We start from the raw sequence: 21,397 nt of genomic DNA, 5'->3' as shown, positions 1-21,397 counted from the left end.
CTGATTAAGTGATGTATAAGTGCACATTGATCACTGAGCCCATTTTGGTTCTATCGTTTCTTTGACACAGTAAATGTTTTTTTTAATGTCGGAAGGATTCTGGTATGGAAATGTCAACTGAGCACTGATTTGTACAATGCACACTAACGATGTGGAGTCTTCATCTGTATTTCTATTTAAAGTCACGTAGAACTATAAATTCACTTCTAAAACTCATGGTTGTATTTGTCCTTAACTCTATACAGTGCGCATTGTTTTGACACATTGCGTTCGAATTTCAGGACTCGTCACGCACTGTGCCGGTCACTATGAAGGTGGATCCAAAAGGATTCTTCCTTTACTGGCTAAACTCGAGCAAGGTAAGCTGTGAATCCATAACAAGCTCCAGTCCTGAATCCCCTGAGTCCAGCAGAGCTTGTAGATTTCCTTCCTTAAACCTACACGATTCAACTCACTTTCTATTTACCATAGTGTGTTAGAGCAGGTCAATTACTATCTATAATGTTATGTCCTTGTCACTCTGACAATGTTTAAATACCTGCAGTAGACATCTGCTGTTTTTCAGCTCCTTGTTTCTGTATTTAAGTTCATGTTTTTGATATTTAGATTAAATAAGGTAAAATTTGATAGTGACATGAATAAGAGATGAACGCAACTACTGTCACAGTCTTTTTTCTTTCTTTCTTACTCATTCTCTCTATGCTACTGATGCGAATAAGGTTTGGAAATCAGCTTGCAGTGCTGTGCTTGTTCTCGCTGCCTCTGCAGATTGTAAAAGCGCTGACTGGATCATTTCCACAAGTCGCAATTACATTAAGCTACATTTTTATCACTGACATGCATGTTATCTGGAACCATACCTAGAATACAGATATTCAAATAAACACTGGAGTCTGGGGTCAAAGCATTGTGACAATACTGAAACACAGCAGGAGTGCTGTTTCTAATGCGCTGCATGTCATGTTTAGCTAATTCAGAAACATCATTATATTATTACATGTATTACACGAATACATTAGTGGAATGTTCATATTTGTTCAGGTCTTTTCAAAATCTTTTCCAAGTCAGATTCTTTGCATGGTACCATGGATATTACTTGTGCTATGTTCTTTAATGTTAATGCTACATTCTTGTCTTTACCATTGTTGAAATGTTTTATTTGAATTAAGACTTATCTGTGGCAATAATACTGCATTCTTAGTCTGTGTGTGGTTTCTTTTATCATAGGAAGTAGAAATTGTGGATGTGGCGACCATACGGGACACACGGACAGGCAAATATGCAAAACTGCCCAAAGTAAATGCCGTTTTATTTCATTGCATAAAAAAAGTTCTATCATATGCTTGCTGTGTTCTGTGATTACAAAACCCAAGAGCTTGTGATTGAGCAATTTGTATAAATTTGCACAGACGCACACAGAGGGAGAGACGAAAATGAGAGAGAGAGAGAGAGAGAGACATAGTGAGACAGAGACTATTTGACTTTGACGTTTCAATATTTTGACTACATTTTTGGCTGATTTCCTGAGTCATGTGAATTGCTGTATGAAAAAAAAGGGTTTATGTGAAGCAGACAAGATAGAGATAGCACAGAGGAGCTCCTATATGAAAGCAGTTTATATTTTGTTCAATCTGAATTGAATGCTCTTTACTGTGATATGATTTAGTGAAAGGGATGTGAAAGAGCAACATGTGTGTTGTATAAGAGAACACACACACACACACACACACACACACAAAATCAGAGACACATACGCAAACAGCTGGGCTTGTCGTGTTGAAGATTTGCATTAAGCCAGATTTGCTTGGCTCGGCTTGGCTTGTATTCACAAATGTCCTTTGTATGAAAAGCAGATGCAAGGGTGTTTAGAGTTTAAAAGTTCTCAGCCATTGCACTAGTGATTTCAGGTCCTAGAGTTAAAAAATAAACAGGAGTATATGGTAGAGAATTATGCACATTCTGGTTGTGTTGGCCAATCAGATAAGTGTCCAATGAAATATATAGACCAGGGAGGAAGCACACTTTTGAAAACTCATAATGATCAGTTGGCCAGCTCTGTTTACACTCTTAAAAATAAAGGTTCTAATTAGAACCAGAAAGAGGTTTTCAGCCCGATGCCATAGGAGAACTATTTTAAGTTAAACAAAGAACCTTTTACTTTTGAAGTTCTTTAGAGAATCATCTATTTACTGGTGCGTTAAAGAACCCAGAAATGGTTCTTCACAGCAGTGCCACAATGAACATTAATTTTCTAAAAAAAAAACCTTACTTAGTTTACTCTTAAGGTTCTTAAGAGTGATGCCAGGAGAACCTTTTCCAGTCCCACAAGAACCTTATAGAATTCACTTTAAACTGTTAAGGGATGATACCTTCAAGAACCAATACCCTACTCTGAAGAACGCATAATGAACCATAAATAACCTTTATTTTTAATATCCAAAGAACCATAGAGCTCAACTCAAGAAGCCTAAACAATGAAAACTGAAAGTTCTTGACAAAAAGAAGGCTCTTTGCAGAACCTATGGTGCTGTAAAGAACCATTAAAAAACCTATATTTTTAAGAGTGTACTGCAATTTTGAAATGAGCTTTTTTTTTAATTGGCCATGGGCAGGTCCTTTAATTATTAATGGTCTTAATCTCTTAACTTTAAAACTGTAATAGTGGTGTAATGCGTTTATATTCAAGAAAAATAGCTCACCTCAAGCCTTGGTCTGGACCGTTTTAAGAATGAATCAAACACTCTGTAAATACACAAATGAACAAGGCTTGCATTTTAATGTTCTTACTTTATTTATAAAGCTTTGACATAACTTTTCTCTATCATCAGCATCAAAAGGTTCGAAACACTTTCAACATGGACTTCCCTGACAGTAATTACTTAAGCAAGACCTTGACCATCGTAACTGGTCCTGACATGGTCAATCTCACCTACTACAACTTCTTTGCAGGCAAAGAGAAAATAGTGCAGGTAAGAATTTCCCTCATTACTGACTTCACCATCGTAAACTTCTAGACCATTCTAATCTAAATTCACATAAATGTGCAAATAAATGAATTCAAAACGGTTCATTGTGAGATTGTTTAGTCAATTTTTATAGACTCGGACTTATAAATAAAACATATATACTGTTTTCAAAACAACAATAACAAAATCCAGGTAGTTTATCTAGCATGGATATTAAATAACAACTAAAATAAGCAATAATCATAATAAAAATGATGATAATAATACAAGGCCATAAAATGCTAAATCGATTAAATTATAATCATTTTATTATTTTGGCATGCTAAACATTCTACCGTAGTATGCATCTTTTTCTGAAATATAAAATCATACTCTAATATAACCATACTGTTCAAACTATTGCCGTTTTATTAGCGTGTACCAGAGCCTTACTGACTTTCTTAATTCATATTCATCTCCACTTGACAGTCATAAGCTGTGCCTGAAGGCTGCCACAAATTTATGAGCTCTAATGCACTACACAAACCAGCTGTGGTTTCTGCGGCTAGGCTAGGCAAATGCACTTTATGAGTTTTATGACTCTAATATCCTGCTCGTTGGTGTAGATCCTGTCTGCAGTTCTGTCAATATGTGACCGTGTATCGTTGAAGGCACAGTTCAGTCTAAGGTACTTAAATGGCCAACAGTGGATGCAAGCTGGCTGTGCAGGTTAATGAAGCGATAAACTCCTGCTACTCATGTAAAGCTCAGGTATCTTGTGCCCTCTGCTGGAAGAGACACTGAATGGACAGAAAGGATAGTGCCATAAAATAGCTAATGATCAGATCCAAATTAAACAACATTTTTGTATCTCAGCCTGGGAAAACCTTTTCACATGGTGACATCTGTACATTTTCTATTATACAGTATCTATTTCTTATACTGTACATATAAAGTAGAAATTGTTGTTCCCCTTTTTGATTTTTTTTTCTTTTAGAAAATGTTTTTTTTTTGTGCACTTCCCATTACAAATTAAAGTATTTTAAAATCAGTAATAGTGAAAAGAGAAACTCTATTTCTCTTATACTGCAAGGAACAAACCCAGCGATGGTCTAAAAGCGACTGCTATAAATGTTTATATATGTTTCATTTGCAGTTAATATAACATACAGTAAATACAATATAAAAATGAGTAATATGAAACAATGTATCATTATGCCCACCTTTATTAATAGCTTTCATTAATTTCATTAATTAATAACAACAACAACAAGAACAACAACAACAACAACAACAACAATAATAATAATAATAATAATAATAATAATAATAATTATTATTATTATTAGAATTATCGTTGTTCTTCTTCTTCTTATTATTATATTATTATTATTATAAATATTTCTACATTGTATTGAGTACAAACAGTATATAAATGTTTTTCTTAAAGTTGAGGTGTTAAAGACTGAAAACTCGCCCGTTTTTTGATAATTTTTGGCCAGAATTCAGCAACACTGACCTTTTTCCCACTGACTGTTTGTTTGTTTGGTTGTTTGTTTGTTTGTTTGATCAACTTTTCCTCTCTTTTGGGAACACTACTCCTGGATGTCTGTGTCTTGATTTTAAAACTAAAAGTCATCATTATAATGATTATTTTCTCTTATCAGAGTCAGAGTGGCCTTGCAAAAGTGAGGCAATTTATCTGTGGCCACACCACGAATATGTAACAGTAACTCTTTTTTCCCCTCCATCAGAACTGGGCCGATGACATCTTGGCCATTGCCTACAACCCCCAAAGGGCCAACGCCTGCAGACAAGTCTACCTGCAAAAACTGTAAGAAACCAAGTCTCAGTAGAAACATATGGCTTATTTGTTAAATTTTTGCTGCTGCATTTTAGATAAGTGGGACACATGCTCCATATGTGCAGTTCCAGGATCACTGGCTATAAGTTCAGCATTTAATCTATGATAAACACAAATTTTTCAAAATAAATAAATATCTGGATTATTTGTCAGGGACAGTCATCTTGACTGATGGCATCTACACACATGAAAGCAGCAAAGAAGAATTATTTTGGAGTTCAATAACAGGTGTGTTTACTGTTCATGTTTTTCATTTCTTCTACATCTCTATTCTATTCTGTTATAGGTATGTTCGCCTCACACTGCAAACCAACAAGGATGGCAAGATTCCTGTTAAATAGTAAGCTTTTATTTTTTTTTAATGATAAATGATAATGGTTGGTTGTGTTATGACTGTTGTGTGTATCTAAACCTTACCGTTATGCCATAGTATCTATAAGATGTTTCCAGCTGACAAGAAAAGGGTTGATAGTGCACTATCAGCAGCAAAGCTTCCTAAAGGAAAGGTGAGAGAGCTTATCAATTTAATTGTGTATGTTTTTTTTTTATTTTGTTTTTTTTTTTAAATTATTTCATAGACTAGGTTATGCCATTACATGTAATAATGACATTATTTATTTTGTGACCTTTATTATGTCATGCACGGTTTAGAATTTTATAAAAGTTTTTGTTGTTTAGTTTTTTATTTTGTGACTGACATTAGCTCATAAAAATGGGATTTTTATGAATACAGTACATCTGCACTTGTAAAAGTAAGGAATGACTGGGATTATTGTTTAAAACAGTTGTATTCATCTTATACTACTGTGATTTACCAACAACTGCAATTTTTAATGTATTAAAATGTGTTAAACAACACTTCATGACAGTTAACCATTTATAGTTACAGTTCATGTGAATAATCGGTTACTATAGAAACGACACTGTGTTGAAATGAGTGCATTAATGTAAACCTATCATTTGAATTCGAGCCGGCTCTGTTGTCAGAGCTGCTTTCATCGAAAATGAATCAACACCTTCAAATTCGAAAGTTCAACAGCTCTGTGGTGTAATATTTCATATTTCACATGTACGTTTGTGTATTATAGACCTTGCACATTTTTTTGTGTGTTTTCTTAGTTTGACTCCATAAAGCCTGAGGTGTTCACTGAAGCTGCATTCAAGACCTTCCTGCTGAACCTTTGTCCTAGGCCAGAGATCTATGAAATCTTCAGCACATAGTAAGTCTCTCTCTGCTACAAATTTTACTCACGGCAGTACTCATTATGTTATTCTTTTCTAAGAAAAAAAGCATTTCTAAAGCATACCCTGTGAAATCTGCATTAACGATATAATGAGAAATCTCCTGAATGAAAATGAATCGATTCACTTTCGCACAGCTCTTGAATAGACTGCTAATCATTATCATTATGCTCAGTTCTAGCAAGCCCTACATGACCAAGGAGATCTTTAGCAAGTTCCTGTATGAGAAGCAGAGAGACTCGAGGCTTAATGAAGAGCTTTACCCCCCACTGAGACCTGATCAGGTGAAGGCCCTCATCGACAAGTACGAGCCCTCCTCTACTAATGCTAACCGCGGTGAGTCAACTAACACAATCAGAGTCCATAGTAAGACTGAATGAAGATATATGGAGCGTTTATATACAGTATATATACTGTATTTGAATCTGCGTCAGATATATGTTTATTTCTTCTAAAAAGCTTAAAGAGTGGATATATATTGGCCTTTTTCAGGTCAGATAACTCCAGAGGGTCTACTCTTCTTCCTAATGGGGCCTGAGACAACACCTGTGATATTAGACAAAATGGCCCTGTGTCATGAAATGAACCATCCCATCCCTCACTACTACATCAAATCCTCCCACAACACCTATCTCACTGGTAACACAACTTAAATGACTCATATATCCAATGACTCATATGCATCTAGCAGACTACCATGAATTTATCTTGGAATTGGAAAACAACTATAGTACGTTGTTTTCGCTTGCTTATTTATTTGTTTGTTTATTTATTATTATTACTTTTAAGGCATCCAATCAAATTCACAGCTTGCTTTATTAATCATGGCAAGCATGACAGAGCTAGTTTTATTTTGCTGCTAATGCCTTAACATCCATTTCATCAGGGTAATCAAACATTACTCTTGAATACTTGAATATGCTTAAGTGTACATACTTCCGCTCAAGTAGACTTGACTCTGTACTTCTATTTTTAATTGAGTAATATTTTGACACAATACCCATACTTTTATTTAAGTACAGCTTCTCTGTACATTTTTTCCCACCCTTGGTAACCATTCACTAAATAGACTGCATTTATTATTTTCGACAGGTTTTATCCTTTCCCTTTGTAGGCTTCAGTACAATGTATTAAATGTTGAACTCCTGAAATTTGTAAACTTTAGAAATATTTGTTTGGCTTTTGTGATATTCCTTTATATTATTCCATTTTATATTACAATCGCTCTCTCTCTGTCTCTGTGTGTGTGTGTGTGTCCAAAGCCGGTCAGTTCTCAGGTACCTCCTCTCCAGAGATGTACCGCCAGTGTCTGCTTGCTGGATGCCGTTGTTTGGAGCTGGACTGCTGGAAGGGCAAACCTCCAGATGAAGACCCAATCATTACTCACGGCTTCACCATGACAACTGAGATCCTTTTTAGGGTCAGGTTTCCTCTAATCAGAGCTGGTGCAATCATCGAAATATATAAATTATGAAATGTTTCCATCTCTATACTTAACTGATTAAGACAGTAGGTTTATAAAAGTAAAGCCACGGAGAATGAATAAATGTCTTAGCTATAGGTTTAACACAAATGCAAGCTTGGCCTAACAACCAAACATAGTTTTCAGCATATCATTTAATTAACACAACGAATAACCATTTAATCCTTTTTTGGTGGTAGGATGTGATCGAGGCTATTGCAGAAAGTGCTTTCAAAACATCGAAATATCCAATCATTCTCTCCTTTGAGAACCATGTGGATACGTAAGCCACTGTTTATATCCCACGTCTTCATTCTCTAGATTTCACATTTTGCTAGAACATTTCTCTGAATTCGTGTTTGTTTATTTAGAGTCAAACAGCAGGAGAAGATGGCTAACTACTGTAGGACCATATTTGGAGAGGCTCTACTCACTGAACCCCTGGAGAAGTATCCGGTATGTGACTTCCACCATGTTTAGGTCAAAGTTTTAAAACTATGTATTGTTTTATGATGGATTTATGATACATAACATAAACACTACTAGATACCACTATATATGCCATGTATTTGAGTTTATTACACACAAATGGTTTGTATTGGGTGTTGCATACAGCTGAAGCCAGGCCAGCAGATCCCCAGTCCTTCTGAGCTGATGGGAAAAATTCTGATCAAAAACAAGAAGGGCGCCACAGCTCCGGCTAAACCTCCACCAAAGAAAGCACAAGAGGAGACTCCTGCTGAGAACGCAGGTGAGAATAATCACAGACTGTTTCATATAAGCAATCATGTTGACTTAACCCTTAACAGTCAAGTGTGTTGTGTCTTAAAAAAGGAGAGCAGCCTGAGAAACCTGAGAACCCTGAGAACCCTGAGAACCCTCAGAACCCTGAGAACCCTGAGAACCAGAACACTGAACAAGACGAACACCATGATGACCACCACGATGACCATCACGATGAACACCATGAGGAAGAGGAACAAGATGAGGAAAAGATGAAGAACTCGGATGAAGTAATGAAATTATACGATTATGATTAACACTTACTTTCAGATTATAAGATTATGTATGATTTGTAGGGTAAAAATGCATTCTGAATATCCAATCATTTTCAAAGTTTCAGTTACACTTTATGTAAGTGTAACATTCATAACACTACATGAGAACATCAATTGACATCATTTTTATTTATTTCTTTATTTATTTTTTACAATTTTAGTGTCATGTTAACATAATACCTGAGTCAGTTGCCAGATTTTTGTTGGCATAAGGTTGGCGTTATGACACTTACTAGGGTGACCTGAAACATCATCACATCACTTTGCAGCTTGGTGTATTTGGTGTATCTTGGTCACATAATAGAACATCAAAACCAAATTCACTCAAATTTAAGGTCAGGATAAATATATATAACTGTCATGGTATTGTAATGTAATGAGGTGGAGGCAAGCGCAGGCTTTTATTAAAAATTTTTTTTTTTAAAAAGAAGAAACAAATCTAGCCAAGTCAAAACAAGATACACCAAACAGGTGAACGAGAATGATCAAGAGGGCATGTAGCAGGGTCATGTGATGTGTTGTACTCTGTGAGGGCTGATGGGAGTCCAAGGCTGATGTGACTGTTATTGCCATAAGTGTTCATAAAAAATATTATAAATATTCAAATGAAACTCACACAAGGCCAGAGTATACATAGTTTTTATTTCAACCTGAAAATAAGAAATGTAATTTAAAAAAGAGTCAGAGAACATATACATAACTCTGTCCCTATAAGGTGATAGCATAATATGTCATAAGTACATGACAACCTACATGTAAAATTATGACCCCTTATTGAGATTGCACTGCAATTTATTTGCAACATTCTGCCTGTGTTCAGTTATTAATTGAAATGAAAGGGATTTGACTATGTTTACTCTTTGGATCCTTTTTGCATTTGTTAGGGTACAGCTGGACAGGAAGTAACAGCTTTTGAGGCGATGTCTTCAATAGTCAACTATATTCAGCCACACAAGTTCATCTCCTTTGAAAATTCTAAGAGTGAGTCATGTCTAGCCTTTTTTTTTTAAATTTATAAATTCAAAATCAGTTACACTATAATAATGCTATAACTACTGTGTTTGGTTAAGTTTCCTTTCATAGTTGTAATGACAGATATCCAAACTTGTCATTAATGATGATGTATAATTTTCCAAGCGCAGAAAAGAACAAGAGCTATGCCATCTCTTCTTTTGTGGAAACCAAAGGAGAGCAAATGATCGCCAAGAGTGCTGTGGAGTTTGTCGAGTATCCTTTACATTTCATTGCCCAATACTTTAAGAATTTCATAGCAATTATTTTTTTAAAAACTGCGCATATATCATGGTTCCATACATTTCTTTTGGCAAATCAATTAGGGCACCTACTTTGTTCACATAAGAGGTCATTTAAAATAATCGATTAGAGACAGATTTATTTAAACTTTAATTGACTATATCAGAATTTCGGTGGGTAAAATGTTTACCTACACCAATAGTTTGAAAGATTCTAGAAATTGATGTAATGACTCTTAGAAGCTTCTGTTTGGCTGATTCCTGTGGCTCTAAAAGCACCTATCGTTAGGGACAGTGCTGTGGACCTCCACAAGTCCAGTTATTCCTGAGGAACAATTTTTAAGCAAGTGAAGCTATCACAAGCATCTGTGCAAACAATTGTATGCAAATATAAAAATCTTGACACCCCACAGACAGGAAAGAGGTAGAAATGAGCTCGTAGGGATGAACAAACTTTGGTCCGAAAGTTTCAACTGAACCCCAACACAACAAAGGAACTTGGGAAGGAGTTGGGGGCATGAGATACCTAAAATGTACCTAATATGTACATTCACCAGACTGTTGTGCAAGAAAGAAGCCTGTGTTAAAACAGTGTGATAAACTGTTAGACTGTAATGATCAGTGCTATATATAGAGGAAATGGGTGAGGCTTTTAATCCAAAGAACACCATCCCAACTGTGAAGCATGGGGATGGCAGCAACATGTGGGGTTTTTACTGGAAAAAGGACCGATGCACTTCAAAAAATAGACGTCAGGCATCATGCCCCAGTAGGCATCAAGGAAAATTATCTCGATACACTAACGGACCTCATCAAAACACCAGCCAGAACGTTAAACCTTGGTTGGAACTGGGACTCCTAACAGGACAATGATCTTAAGCATACCTATAAAACTGTAACAAAATGACTTAAAGATATCAAAATAAAAGTATTGTAGTGGCCATCACAAAGTCCTGACCTGAATCTTAGGATCTTAGAACATTTGTAGACTGAAGTGAAAAAGCGTGTCTGAGTAAGGAACCCTACAAACTTGACTAAGTTACACCAGTTCGGTCAGGAGGAATGAGCAAAAATTCCAGGAAGTATTGTGAGAAGCTTGTGGAACGCTATTCGATTCAAGTTCAAGCAATTAAAAGGCAATGCCACTAAATACTAACAAAGTGTATGTAAACTTTTGACCCACTGCAAATCTGAAATAGTGATTAAAAGCTGAAGTAAATTTGTATTTTAGCTATTATATTGAAATGACCTCTTATATAAATAAAGTACAGTAGATACCCTAATTAATCTAACACACAAAATGCATGGAAACATGAAATGTATGAAGTTGTGAAAAAATTGAGTTTGAATGTGTTAAATAGCCTAGGTGTATGTAAACCTTTGGCCTCAACTATACATGAGCCAGTCCTGCTATGTGTGTATTGCTTTAGTTAGAATCCGAATTGCTCTGACAGTTTAAAATGTATGATAGTTGATACACATATACACATTTGGATGCAGCCTGAAACCTATCATGTTGTTATAACAGCACAATTACATACAAATTCTCCACAATGTCCAGCCAGAAAATGTCTGTGATTTTGCCATACTCCTCACACAATCATGTGAGTGAATTCCTTTACTGCATCCTTCAGATATAACAAGAGACAGATGAGTCGAATCTACCCCAAAGGAACACGTATGGACTCTTCTAACTATAACCCTCAGCCTTTCTGGAATGTAGGCTGTCAGATGGTGGCACTGAACTACCAGACCATGGGTAATAGCCTCTTGATTTGAATACATTACATAGTACATTAATGTAAAGCATACTCAATAGGTCATAACTCAGAAGGACAGTTTACAATTAAACTGTGACTATTCAAGAGCTAAATGTGCATTCTGTACTTTCTGTAAAGAGATGTTTATTTAACATTTATGGAATGAGCCTTGGATGGCAGCACTTTGTAACGGTCAGGAAGTTTTTTTTGTTACGGTGCTCAAGATGAGTTTGAGCTTTCCAGTAAAATAAGAAGCTTGGAGGCATAATCAAGAAGAACCTTTGAAGGTGTCTAGGAATCCCTCATCAAGTTTCTCATCAGTGAGACTCCACATAAGGATAGCCAGCTACATTTCCCACCTTTATCAGTGGTGGAAGAGGTCATTAACAGTGACAGTCTGTGTCATCATCAGAAATTGGACCTACACATTTCCAACAATAGGGAAAAAAAGACTCAAAAGAGAGGAGAGTGCTCTGACACAGGCTGAAGTTCGAAATCTGGAGGAAGATGGACGAAGATCAAGAGAAGTGGAGCTTCACATCACAAAGAGACTAGACAAAATGGGACTTCCCAAAGCAGAAAGTCATATGGGCAGAATTATGGCAGCTGGAACTATTATGCATCTCTTTTCTGATGTGTTCAGTTTATGACACACTTCCTACTCCAACAAATACTACAAATGTACAAATGGGGCACATGGAAAGACCAATGGAGCAAGCTTTGCAGGGAGATCGACACCATGGCAGACATCCTGGCAGGGTGAAAAGTTGCATCACCCAAGGGAGATACTGGTGTAGGCATGATGAAGTGTTCATGTCACTCACTAACACCCTGGAGCACAAAAGATACAAGAAACATCCATGTGAGACAAACAGCAACTGTCAAATTTGTGAGAGAGGAAGAAAAGCCACCAACCACAAAAAAGTGCAAAGAACAACATACTGCAAAACAGGCATGACAGTGGACCTGGGCAAAATGTTTTCCAAACAACTCTCTCAGTTGTTACTAGCCATTCCGAAGTCACAACTAAAAACCAAAGGCGATAGAGCCTTTTCTGTAATGTCACCGAAGCTTTGGAATAGCTTGCCCCTCTATATCAGATCTTCCCCTTTGCAATAAATTCATTTAAATCGTCCCTGAAAACTTATTTCTTCTCTCGGGCTTATCTATAACCTGCCCTGTATAGCTGCTTATTCTCTGGTCTTAGTTATATCTGGCTTGTTTTCTTATAGTAATTATTTGTTTATATATTTATTTTAATTATATTTTATGCTCTATTTTAATGCATTTCTTATTATGCATGATGTGCAGCACGTTGGTCAACACTCGTGTTGTTTTAAATGTGCTATATAAATCAATTTGAATTTGACGTGGACTTTGTTGTATGCCTCGTACCACGATACACCTTGTATCATGGTTTAGTGTATTGTCTCATGCCTAGATGGCAAGCATGGCTATTCCCAGTCAGGGTTGGCTGCAGGGGATGCCCTGCACAGTCGCTGTGTAGAATGGTAACAACCACTGGAATAACAGGGAGGGTGAGGAAGGCAGTGTTTTTCAAGGAGCAGGAGGCAGCAGAAAGATACTCTTGGAAAAGGAATGGAATAGGAGGGAGGAGCTAATCTGGGAGCCAGGAGGTGATGGGCACTGACTTGGCCAACACTGCTGACCCACCAATGAGAGGGTGTTGTGGTTCAGGGTTGAAACACCTGAGGAACATTAGACATCACCAGAAAACAACACATTATGGTGAAGGCATCAGTCAGTGAAATATGTGCCTGAAATAGAAGCATTCCCAGATGTACTTACTTATACAAGCTACAGATTTTTTTTGTCCTATTAAGAAAAAGAGAGGCTGAGGGTATGAATGTTTATAGCTGCTACAGTATAATGTCAGTGATAACAAGAATGAACTTGTCTTGCTTTCATTTTATTAAAAATAATAATTGGAGTAAATGACTCAAATGTGTGGCAAGTCATAAGAATCCACAGTTAGACTTTGGGCATATGAAGTATGGGTTGCTAAATTGGATAAGTATTTGGATTTGTTATTCAGTTGTGTATGATATAATGTCATACTGTCAGGAAATGTCCACAAGATGACAGTGTCTTACAGTAACTACCACAAAATCAATTTTATTCTCATAATGGACCTCATTTATCAATCTTTATAAAGTGGTGTATAAATGTTTTCATAGACCAAGCACATCTAAAAATGACTGTCACATTCGTAGGTTAATGAACACTAATCGCCGTTAGCGCATTCACGTAAGAGACAAAATGTCGACTTTATGGTGAGCCAGTGCCTCCTAATCTCGGCATGTGCTAAATCTTTTAGTAATGCAACTTATCCATTTCAACTGCACACACAAATTTCATTTAAAAAAAAAAACTGTGAAGGAAATCAATCCAAAACAAATTAATAAATTAAGAAACAATGCCTCAGTTATGACAGGCACAAGCTAATCCGTCCTCCTTTTATAGGGTGCCATTTCTTTTTTCTTTTTTTTTAAATTAAAAGCTAGTCTTATTTTTGCTTAATTTATGCATTTGTTTTGGGTTGCTTTCTTTCACAGTTTAAAAAAAAATGTAATTCATGTGTGCAGTTTGACAGCGTAATCTGTATATTAAATTGTAATAATTCACACCAATTATAAATTTGAAGCCTATTCATTCCTTTCTGGATTATTAACTGTATTTGCATGGATAAGACATTTCATGTGTTAATTCTCCTGCAAAATATAACCAGTTTAATAAATGAGGCCCATTGTCACTGTGAAATGGATTATCAGCTTAATTGGCTGTGCTTTGACATGTAGATTTTCCCATGCAACTGAACATGGCGCTATTTGAGTACAACGGGAGGACTGGGTACCTCTTAAAACATGATGTGATGAGGAGGAATGACAAGACGTTTGACCCTTTCACCGACAAGATTGACACCAATGTGCCCAACACGCTCTCAATCAAGGCAAGTCAGCTCAATTTAAAGGTTGAATCCAGAGCTTACAGCTGGCAGTGAGCATCTAGTAAAACTGTACTGCGATGGTTCCTGGCTCTATGGTCTGATGTAAATGTCTGAGCGTAATGAACTGAGGACAATAATGAACAGTGTTCATTAGTTAAGTGTGTGCTTGAGTGTTCTACACTGACTTGCTACATTACTGGATAATGTATAATAGATTTTCTGGTCTATTTATTTAAGTCAATTCAATGTATATAGAAGGTGTTTCTTTTCTTTTTTTCTTTTTCTAATCAGACCGTACAGGATTTTGCAGAGTTTTTTTTGTGATTGATGTGGCCAAAAATGCTTGCGCTTGCTGCAGCTCTTAAAAAAAAATTTGTGATGCAATTTGCTGAGTTTTTTGTGCTTTTTTTTGCGGAAAACTACTTGAATTGGCAAAATTGCAATTGCACGAAAATGCTTTGCACGGTCTTTCACAGTAATGTTTGTTGGTAAATGAGACCTATTAGCTGTACTCATGTTCGACGCATGTGAATCGAAGAGGGCTTTGGCTGAATGCGCGCTGTGATGATGTCACATGACGCGTCTTGGCCCAAATCTGAGGTAATTTTGAAAAATTGCAAGCCCTTTCCGAATATTGCGGAGTTTGCTTGACTTTGCGTTAATTTCTCTGATCACAAATTCGCGAAATCCTGGAAGGACTGTCTAATAAACATAAAAAAACGTCCTTGGTTTGTGATTGATTAAAAGTAAAGATTGATTATCCCTTATTACAGTGTCTTCACATTTAAAAATATTTAAATTCTGTAAGGCATCTCGATGTATTTTTATGTTTGATATAGGTTTTTTTGTACATCTCCAATAATTCCCATTATCTATGTTCTTACAGATCTACTCAGGCCAGTTCCTATCTGATAAAAGCGTGAAAACAGCAGTGGAGGTGGAGATCATTGGTCTGCCTGGAGACCCCAAACGCAAATTCCGTACCAAAAACACTGCCACACCAAATGCCATCAACCCTGTGTGGAATGAGGAGCCCTTTGTGTTTGAGAAGGTAAATATACCGTGCCCTCCACTAATACTGGCACATAATTTTGAGCAAAGAAGAAAATTGTCTATTGTTTGATCTTTTGATCTTTTGTTAAAAAAATTCACAAAAATGTTCTCTGCTCTCATGGATATCAAACAATTGCAAACATAACACAGTTTCATAAAAATATTTTTGTTAAATATATGTGTGCCACAATTATTGGCACCCTTTTAGTGAATACTTTGTGCTACGTCGCTTGGCCAAGATAACAGCTCTGAGTCTTCTCCTATAATGCCTGGTGAGGTTGGAGAATACATGGCAAGGGATCTGAGACCATTCCTCCATAAAGTATCTCTCCAGATCCTTCACATATCAAGGTCCACACTGGTGGACTCTCCTCTTTAGTTCATCCCACAGATTTTCTATGGGTTTCAAATCAGGGGACTGGGATGGCCATGGCAGGACCATGATTTGTATGGTCAGTAAACCATTTTTGTGTTGATTTTGATGTATGTTTTGGATCATTGTCCTGCTGGAAGATCCAACCACGGCCAATTTTAAGCTTTCTGGCAGAGGCAGTCAGGTTTTCATTTAATATCTGCTGATGAGGTACTTTTCCATATGGCTACCTCTCCGTGTGCACCAAAACCACCTCTGGTGTTTATTGCCAAAAAGCTCTATTTTGGTTTCATCTGACCACAGAACCAGATCCCATTTGAAGTTCCAGTAGTGTCTGGCAAACTGAAGATGCTTGAGTTTGTTTTTGGATGAGAGTAGAGGCTTTTGTCTTGAAACCCTTCCAAACAACTTGTGGTGAAGTAGGGGACTTCGGATTGTAGTTTTGGAGACTTTCTGACCCCAAGACAACTAACTTCTGCAATTCTCCAGCTGTGATCCTTGGAGATTTTTTGGCCACTCGAACCGTCCTCTTCACAGTGCGTTGAGACAATATAGACACATGTCCTCTTCCAGGTTGATTCATAACATTTCCAGTTGACTGCAACTTCTTAATTATTGCCCTGATGGTGAAATATATTGGTATTTTCAATGCTTGTGCTATTTTCTAATAGCCACGTCCAATTTTGTGAAGGTCAACATCCTTTTGCCGCACATCACAGCTATATTCCTTGGTCTGACCCATTGTTATGAATGACTAAGGGAATTTGGCCTATGTGTTACCTCATATTTATAACCCTATGAAACAGGAAGTCATGGTTGAACAATTTCCTGTTCCTAGTCACCCAGGTGTACTAAAAAATTTAAACTATCAATGGGAATATTCTTCAAATATATTTTTCTCAAATTAATTCATAGAGGTGCCAATAATTGTTGCACACCTATATATAATTTTTTAAAATTAAACCTGTGTTTTGTTTGCAATTGTTTGATATCCATGAGAGCGGAGTATTTTGGGGATTTTTTTAACAAAAGATCAAAAACTTAAACAATAAAGACATATTCACAGCCTTCTTCGCTCATATTTAGCAAGGGTGCTAATATAAGCAGAGGGCACTGTATTTTAAATGCTATATTTTTAATCATTTAATCATATCTGATAGTTAAAACGCCCAGAACATTTTTCTTATATTATTTTGCACATTTGAGTTTTGTAAGCATGTCTGATGTCTGTTTGCAAACAGATTCTGTTAACAGAATTGGCTTCACTCAGGATAGTGGCCTATGAGGAAGGCGGGAAATTCATTGGGCATAGAATTATTCCCATAGATGCCATCCAGTCAGGTATGTGAAAGACGTTTAGAGTCCCACACCTGTGGATTTACAAATTACAAAACATAGACATAAAAAAGCCTTCTGCATATGATATATGTATGTATGTATATATATATATATATATATATATATATATATATATATATAGGATTGGAGTGCATTCTGTGTGTGTGTGTGTGTGCGCATCCAGGATTCCATCATCTTTGTCTGCGTAGTGAGAGTAACATGCCTCTGATGCTCCCTACTCTGTTTGTCTACATTGAGGTGAAGGACTACATCCCTGCTGCTTTTGCTGGTATGCACAACCACAAAAACTAAAATAAGTTCTCTAAAATATTTCTCTAAAAAATTCTTTAAAAAATATTTTTTTTTTTTCAGTGTTGTAATTCTTTCTGCATGTTTGGGTTCTCAGATTTCACAGATGCTCTCTTCAATCCAGTGAAGACTACAAAGCCTGCAAAACAGGAGGCAAGTTTTAAACTCAGCACACAGTTACACACAAATTGCCATATAGCTTTGAGAACACATAAAAAGTTATTTAATGTTTCCACTCAACTAAAAAATGTGCATGATTTCACACAAAAAAACTTTTACTTATGCTACAGAATAATAATATCTATTAGGAAACAGCTGATACCTCTCACTAGCAATGAAAGCAGACTGAAAGTCCTTCACATATTGTTGTAGAAGTCATTTATCTAAATAGTCTTAATCTGTTTCCAGAGTGCTAACTATGTAAGCAAATATGAGATGCCTGCTGCTGCAGCTGTTCCAGCCCCAGGTAAGATATATGCACAAGTATGTTGTATGATTCAGAGATCAGTATCATATTAAATAGAAAAATTTGTAAACTATATATAAACTTCAGTGTCATAATGCATCTATAGTCTTTGGCTTTTTGTATTTATAGATTCTTTTCTTGTAACCATATATTTACAGTGCCTGAGGGTGATGAGGCCCCAGCAGAGGGCAATGCTAACCCTTCAGAAACACCTGCCTCAGATGCAGAGCCTAAAGCAGACGCCCCAGAGTCCACTGACAGAGACAATCCCAAGTCAGATGACCAGCCAGAGACCTCAGAAGAGGCTCCTCCGACTGAAGCACCTCCACCTGCCGAAGAGACTCCACCCACTGAGCCACCTCCACCTTCGGAAGAGGCTCCGCCCACTGAGCCACCTTCGGAAGAGGCTCCGCCCACCGAGCCACCTTCGGAAGAGGCTCCGCCCACTGAGGCGCCTGCACCCGCAGAAGAGGCTCCTTCCACCGAAGCACCACCACCTTCCGAAGAGGCTCCTCCACCTTCAGAAGAGGCTCCCCAAGAAACTCCTGCACCATCTGAAACCTCTGAGGCAGATCCAAATGGTGAGCCCGCTGCACAAGTGGAGCCAGAACCACAAGTTAATGCATCTCCAGACTCTAACCCAGCTCCCAGTGAGGAGCAGGACGCTCCTGTAGTTGACTCTGCAGCACCTGCGGAGGTTGCTGCTACTGGTCAAAGTGCAGAAACCTCCACGGCAGCCGATGCTGCTGGTGCAGCACCTGAGGGTTCAGGGCTTTGTGGAGCTCTGGGTAGGCTGTGTAAGATGTGAACCAGAGCACAATGAGTTATAGTCCAATGGTAATGGCTTAACAGTGCACACACTAGTAGATGTCTAAAGCAAAACAGCCTATACATGTAGATTTCCTGTTAAATATATGTATGAAAAAATTATTTTAAAAAACTTGTACTTGCATCCTTGAACTTGTAATTCTTGAAATGACCTAAAAACTATTAAAAATCACACTGTCTCACTCACCGTCTTTGTCTCTCTGCTGTCTCTCACACAAATACCTTCACACACACAACCTCACTCACAAACATGCACACACACAGAGCTGGCCTCTGTGACCTGTGATGAACTGCAGCAGCACAAGAACTACCTGAAGGTCACCAAGAAGCAGGAGAAAGAGCTGAAAGAGCTGGAAAAGAAGTTCCAGAAGAAGGGCGAGGAGCTAACTCAGAAATACAGTGACCTCTTCAAAGCCCTCAAGAAGAAGACCTCGCCGAAGAAGAATGAGTAAACAGAGACCTACCACTGCTTTTATTTACTCAGTCCTGTTGAGAATATCAATTTCTTTGAATTGGCAATCTTGGGGGAATAGATATTTTTCTGTGTCTTTGTGAATGTCATGCTGTTGTGTTGTGATGGGCTGTGCTGTGATTTTGGTTTCTCTGTGACAATGGTCTTAATCTGAACCTTTATTTAACCCCTTAAAGCCAATGATGACTCAGTAGATCCAGACATACATTTCTCATGCTCAGAATTACACGCCTATTAGTTTCAGTGTAATTAGTGAACAAGTCATAGTACTAAATAATATATTTTAAGGTGAATAACTAAGTAAAATCTGTGGCTTTAAGGGGTTAAAACAGCTGCTTGACTAAAATTACTTAACAATCATGCCTAGAGTAAACCTAATATATAATACATGTATATATTATCATTTCACAAAGAATTGTACAATCCATGGATGGGCTACATTGCATATAGAGTAGCCGACACTGTATTAAACTGATTACTCTGACTTATCCATAAAGCAGGCATCTACTACTAGGCATGGTTAAATCCATTTAGTCACTATTTTTTTGAACCATTTACTATTATTTAAGCATTGGTGTTAAAGCAGTTCAATGCACCTGTGTTTGCCTGTAAGTCTTCTGTTTTTCTTCCGTTATTATCTTTATTGAAAAACCAAATTGACTGGTTCCAGTGGAATCTGTTGTGATTGATTCATTTCTTTGCTGTTCAGGGCAGGGGCTGAGGGGCCAAAAGCAGAGGAAATCAATGATCTGAAAACGAAGCTGCAGACGGAGCTTCGATCGTTGTGGGTGGAGAAATACGATCAGCTGAAGAAGAAGAAAGAGCAGCATGCCTCCGAGGTACCAATCAGCTCTTAATTCCACACCAAGACTCGATATTAATGGTGTAGAGTCAGCATTCTGTTGCTTTTTCAGAAGTTATATAAGCAAATACTGAATGCTAATATTGATTAATAATAAATGAAAGGTCACAGGGCTTTAGTTAGCATTATGCAAAGTATATGCTATTGTGCACGTTCTAGATAGTTCATCTTAGTTTTCAGCAGTATTAACCGTTTGGCTTATTTGAAGTGCAAATGAGGTCAAGGATAAATATTCATAAAGCCACTTAAAACACTTCACTAGAGTCCAACACTAGAGTGCAAAACATATCATCATCAACTTATCTGAGTGCTCTGATCATCAGCATGAATGCATGCCTGATTCATGAGTACATTGAGGGCAATTGTGTCTACAGAACAGTGAACCAATCCTTACTATAGAGAGCCACAGTTTTCCCTGCCTTATGTCACCTGATTCAGCTTATGTACGTTGAATCACAAGTTTCAGAGAAGGAAAAGTTTGAAGAATTCCTTATCTAGAGTTAATTCCTCTAATCATACAGTATAATACTACAGTTGGGTTTATATCTTAGGAGGCCTCTTTCGTAAAACTAGCCAGTGATATGCCACTACTCTAATCAACCTACTGGCTAATTATCAAATCAGAATGTTAACTCAGGTGTGTTGGAGACAGAAAAACACAAAACTGTATAGTGTGTTGGAGATGTGGGAAATTACTAGTAATAATTGAAATTTTGGAAATTGCTATCAGTTTAAAATAATAATTCCATTAAACAATGGACAAAATAATCTGGTTACATCAACAAGAAAAGAAATAGCAATACTATGTGCCTAATATCTGAAGGAAATTCGATGATCTGTGAATTCCCCTAACTCAATTGATTAACCTCGTCAGTGGCGTTCATAATTAGAACTTAAATAGAGATGTTTGTGGGACTGTTTTTAAACTGGATTTTATATTATTATTTTTATTTGTATTATGTCCACACTATTTTCTAACATATTTCCCAATATATGAACATATTAGTAGCCTCATTTAAGTCAGACAGTTACTAAGGATCACCACACGTTCATGTTATTGAATGTGGTCTTTATTTGAGCTTCATATCTGACAGCTTGCTCGTGCCCACATGAAAGTAAAACCTCACGTTTGTGTGACATTTTT

General features: G+C 37.1%; 1 protein-coding gene across 1 annotated transcript in view; it reads left to right on the top strand.

Annotated features, from left to right (window-relative positions):
- The window catches only part of plcb2 (phospholipase C, beta 2), a 34,843-nt gene that overhangs the window by 2,822 nt on the left and 10,624 nt on the right, over nt 1-21,397 (top strand). The window contains exons 2-27 of the mRNA XM_053632841.1: nt 282-359; nt 1,228-1,296; nt 2,829-2,969; nt 4,700-4,779; nt 5,096-5,149; nt 5,240-5,315; nt 5,929-6,029; nt 6,227-6,387; nt 6,544-6,690; nt 7,314-7,471; nt 7,714-7,796; nt 7,885-7,969; nt 8,129-8,264; nt 8,348-8,526; nt 9,456-9,552; nt 9,714-9,798; nt 11,459-11,583; nt 14,404-14,555; nt 15,439-15,603; nt 17,220-17,319; nt 17,501-17,605; nt 17,723-17,778; nt 18,034-18,091; nt 18,250-18,672; nt 19,184-19,367; nt 20,101-20,230. Of these exons, the coding sequence (XP_053488816.1) occupies nt 282-359; nt 1,228-1,296; nt 2,829-2,969; nt 4,700-4,779; nt 5,096-5,149; nt 5,240-5,315; nt 5,929-6,029; nt 6,227-6,387; nt 6,544-6,690; nt 7,314-7,471; nt 7,714-7,796; nt 7,885-7,969; nt 8,129-8,264; nt 8,348-8,526; nt 9,456-9,552; nt 9,714-9,798; nt 11,459-11,583; nt 14,404-14,555; nt 15,439-15,603; nt 17,220-17,319; nt 17,501-17,605; nt 17,723-17,778; nt 18,034-18,091; nt 18,250-18,672; nt 19,184-19,367; nt 20,101-20,230 (3,228 nt within the window). The remainder of the gene's footprint in view (nt 1-281; nt 360-1,227; nt 1,297-2,828; nt 2,970-4,699; nt 4,780-5,095; nt 5,150-5,239; nt 5,316-5,928; nt 6,030-6,226; nt 6,388-6,543; nt 6,691-7,313; nt 7,472-7,713; nt 7,797-7,884; nt 7,970-8,128; nt 8,265-8,347; nt 8,527-9,455; nt 9,553-9,713; nt 9,799-11,458; nt 11,584-14,403; nt 14,556-15,438; nt 15,604-17,219; nt 17,320-17,500; nt 17,606-17,722; nt 17,779-18,033; nt 18,092-18,249; nt 18,673-19,183; nt 19,368-20,100; nt 20,231-21,397) is intronic.

The sequence above is a fragment of the Ictalurus furcatus genome, chromosome 9 (genome assembly GCF_023375685.1).
Source record: "Ictalurus furcatus strain D&B chromosome 9, Billie_1.0, whole genome shotgun sequence".
Taxonomy (NCBI): Eukaryota; Metazoa; Chordata; class Actinopteri; order Siluriformes; family Ictaluridae; genus Ictalurus; species Ictalurus furcatus.
The sequence above is the reverse complement of the archived record's forward strand: the minus strand, read 5'-3'. Positions and strand labels throughout refer to the sequence as shown.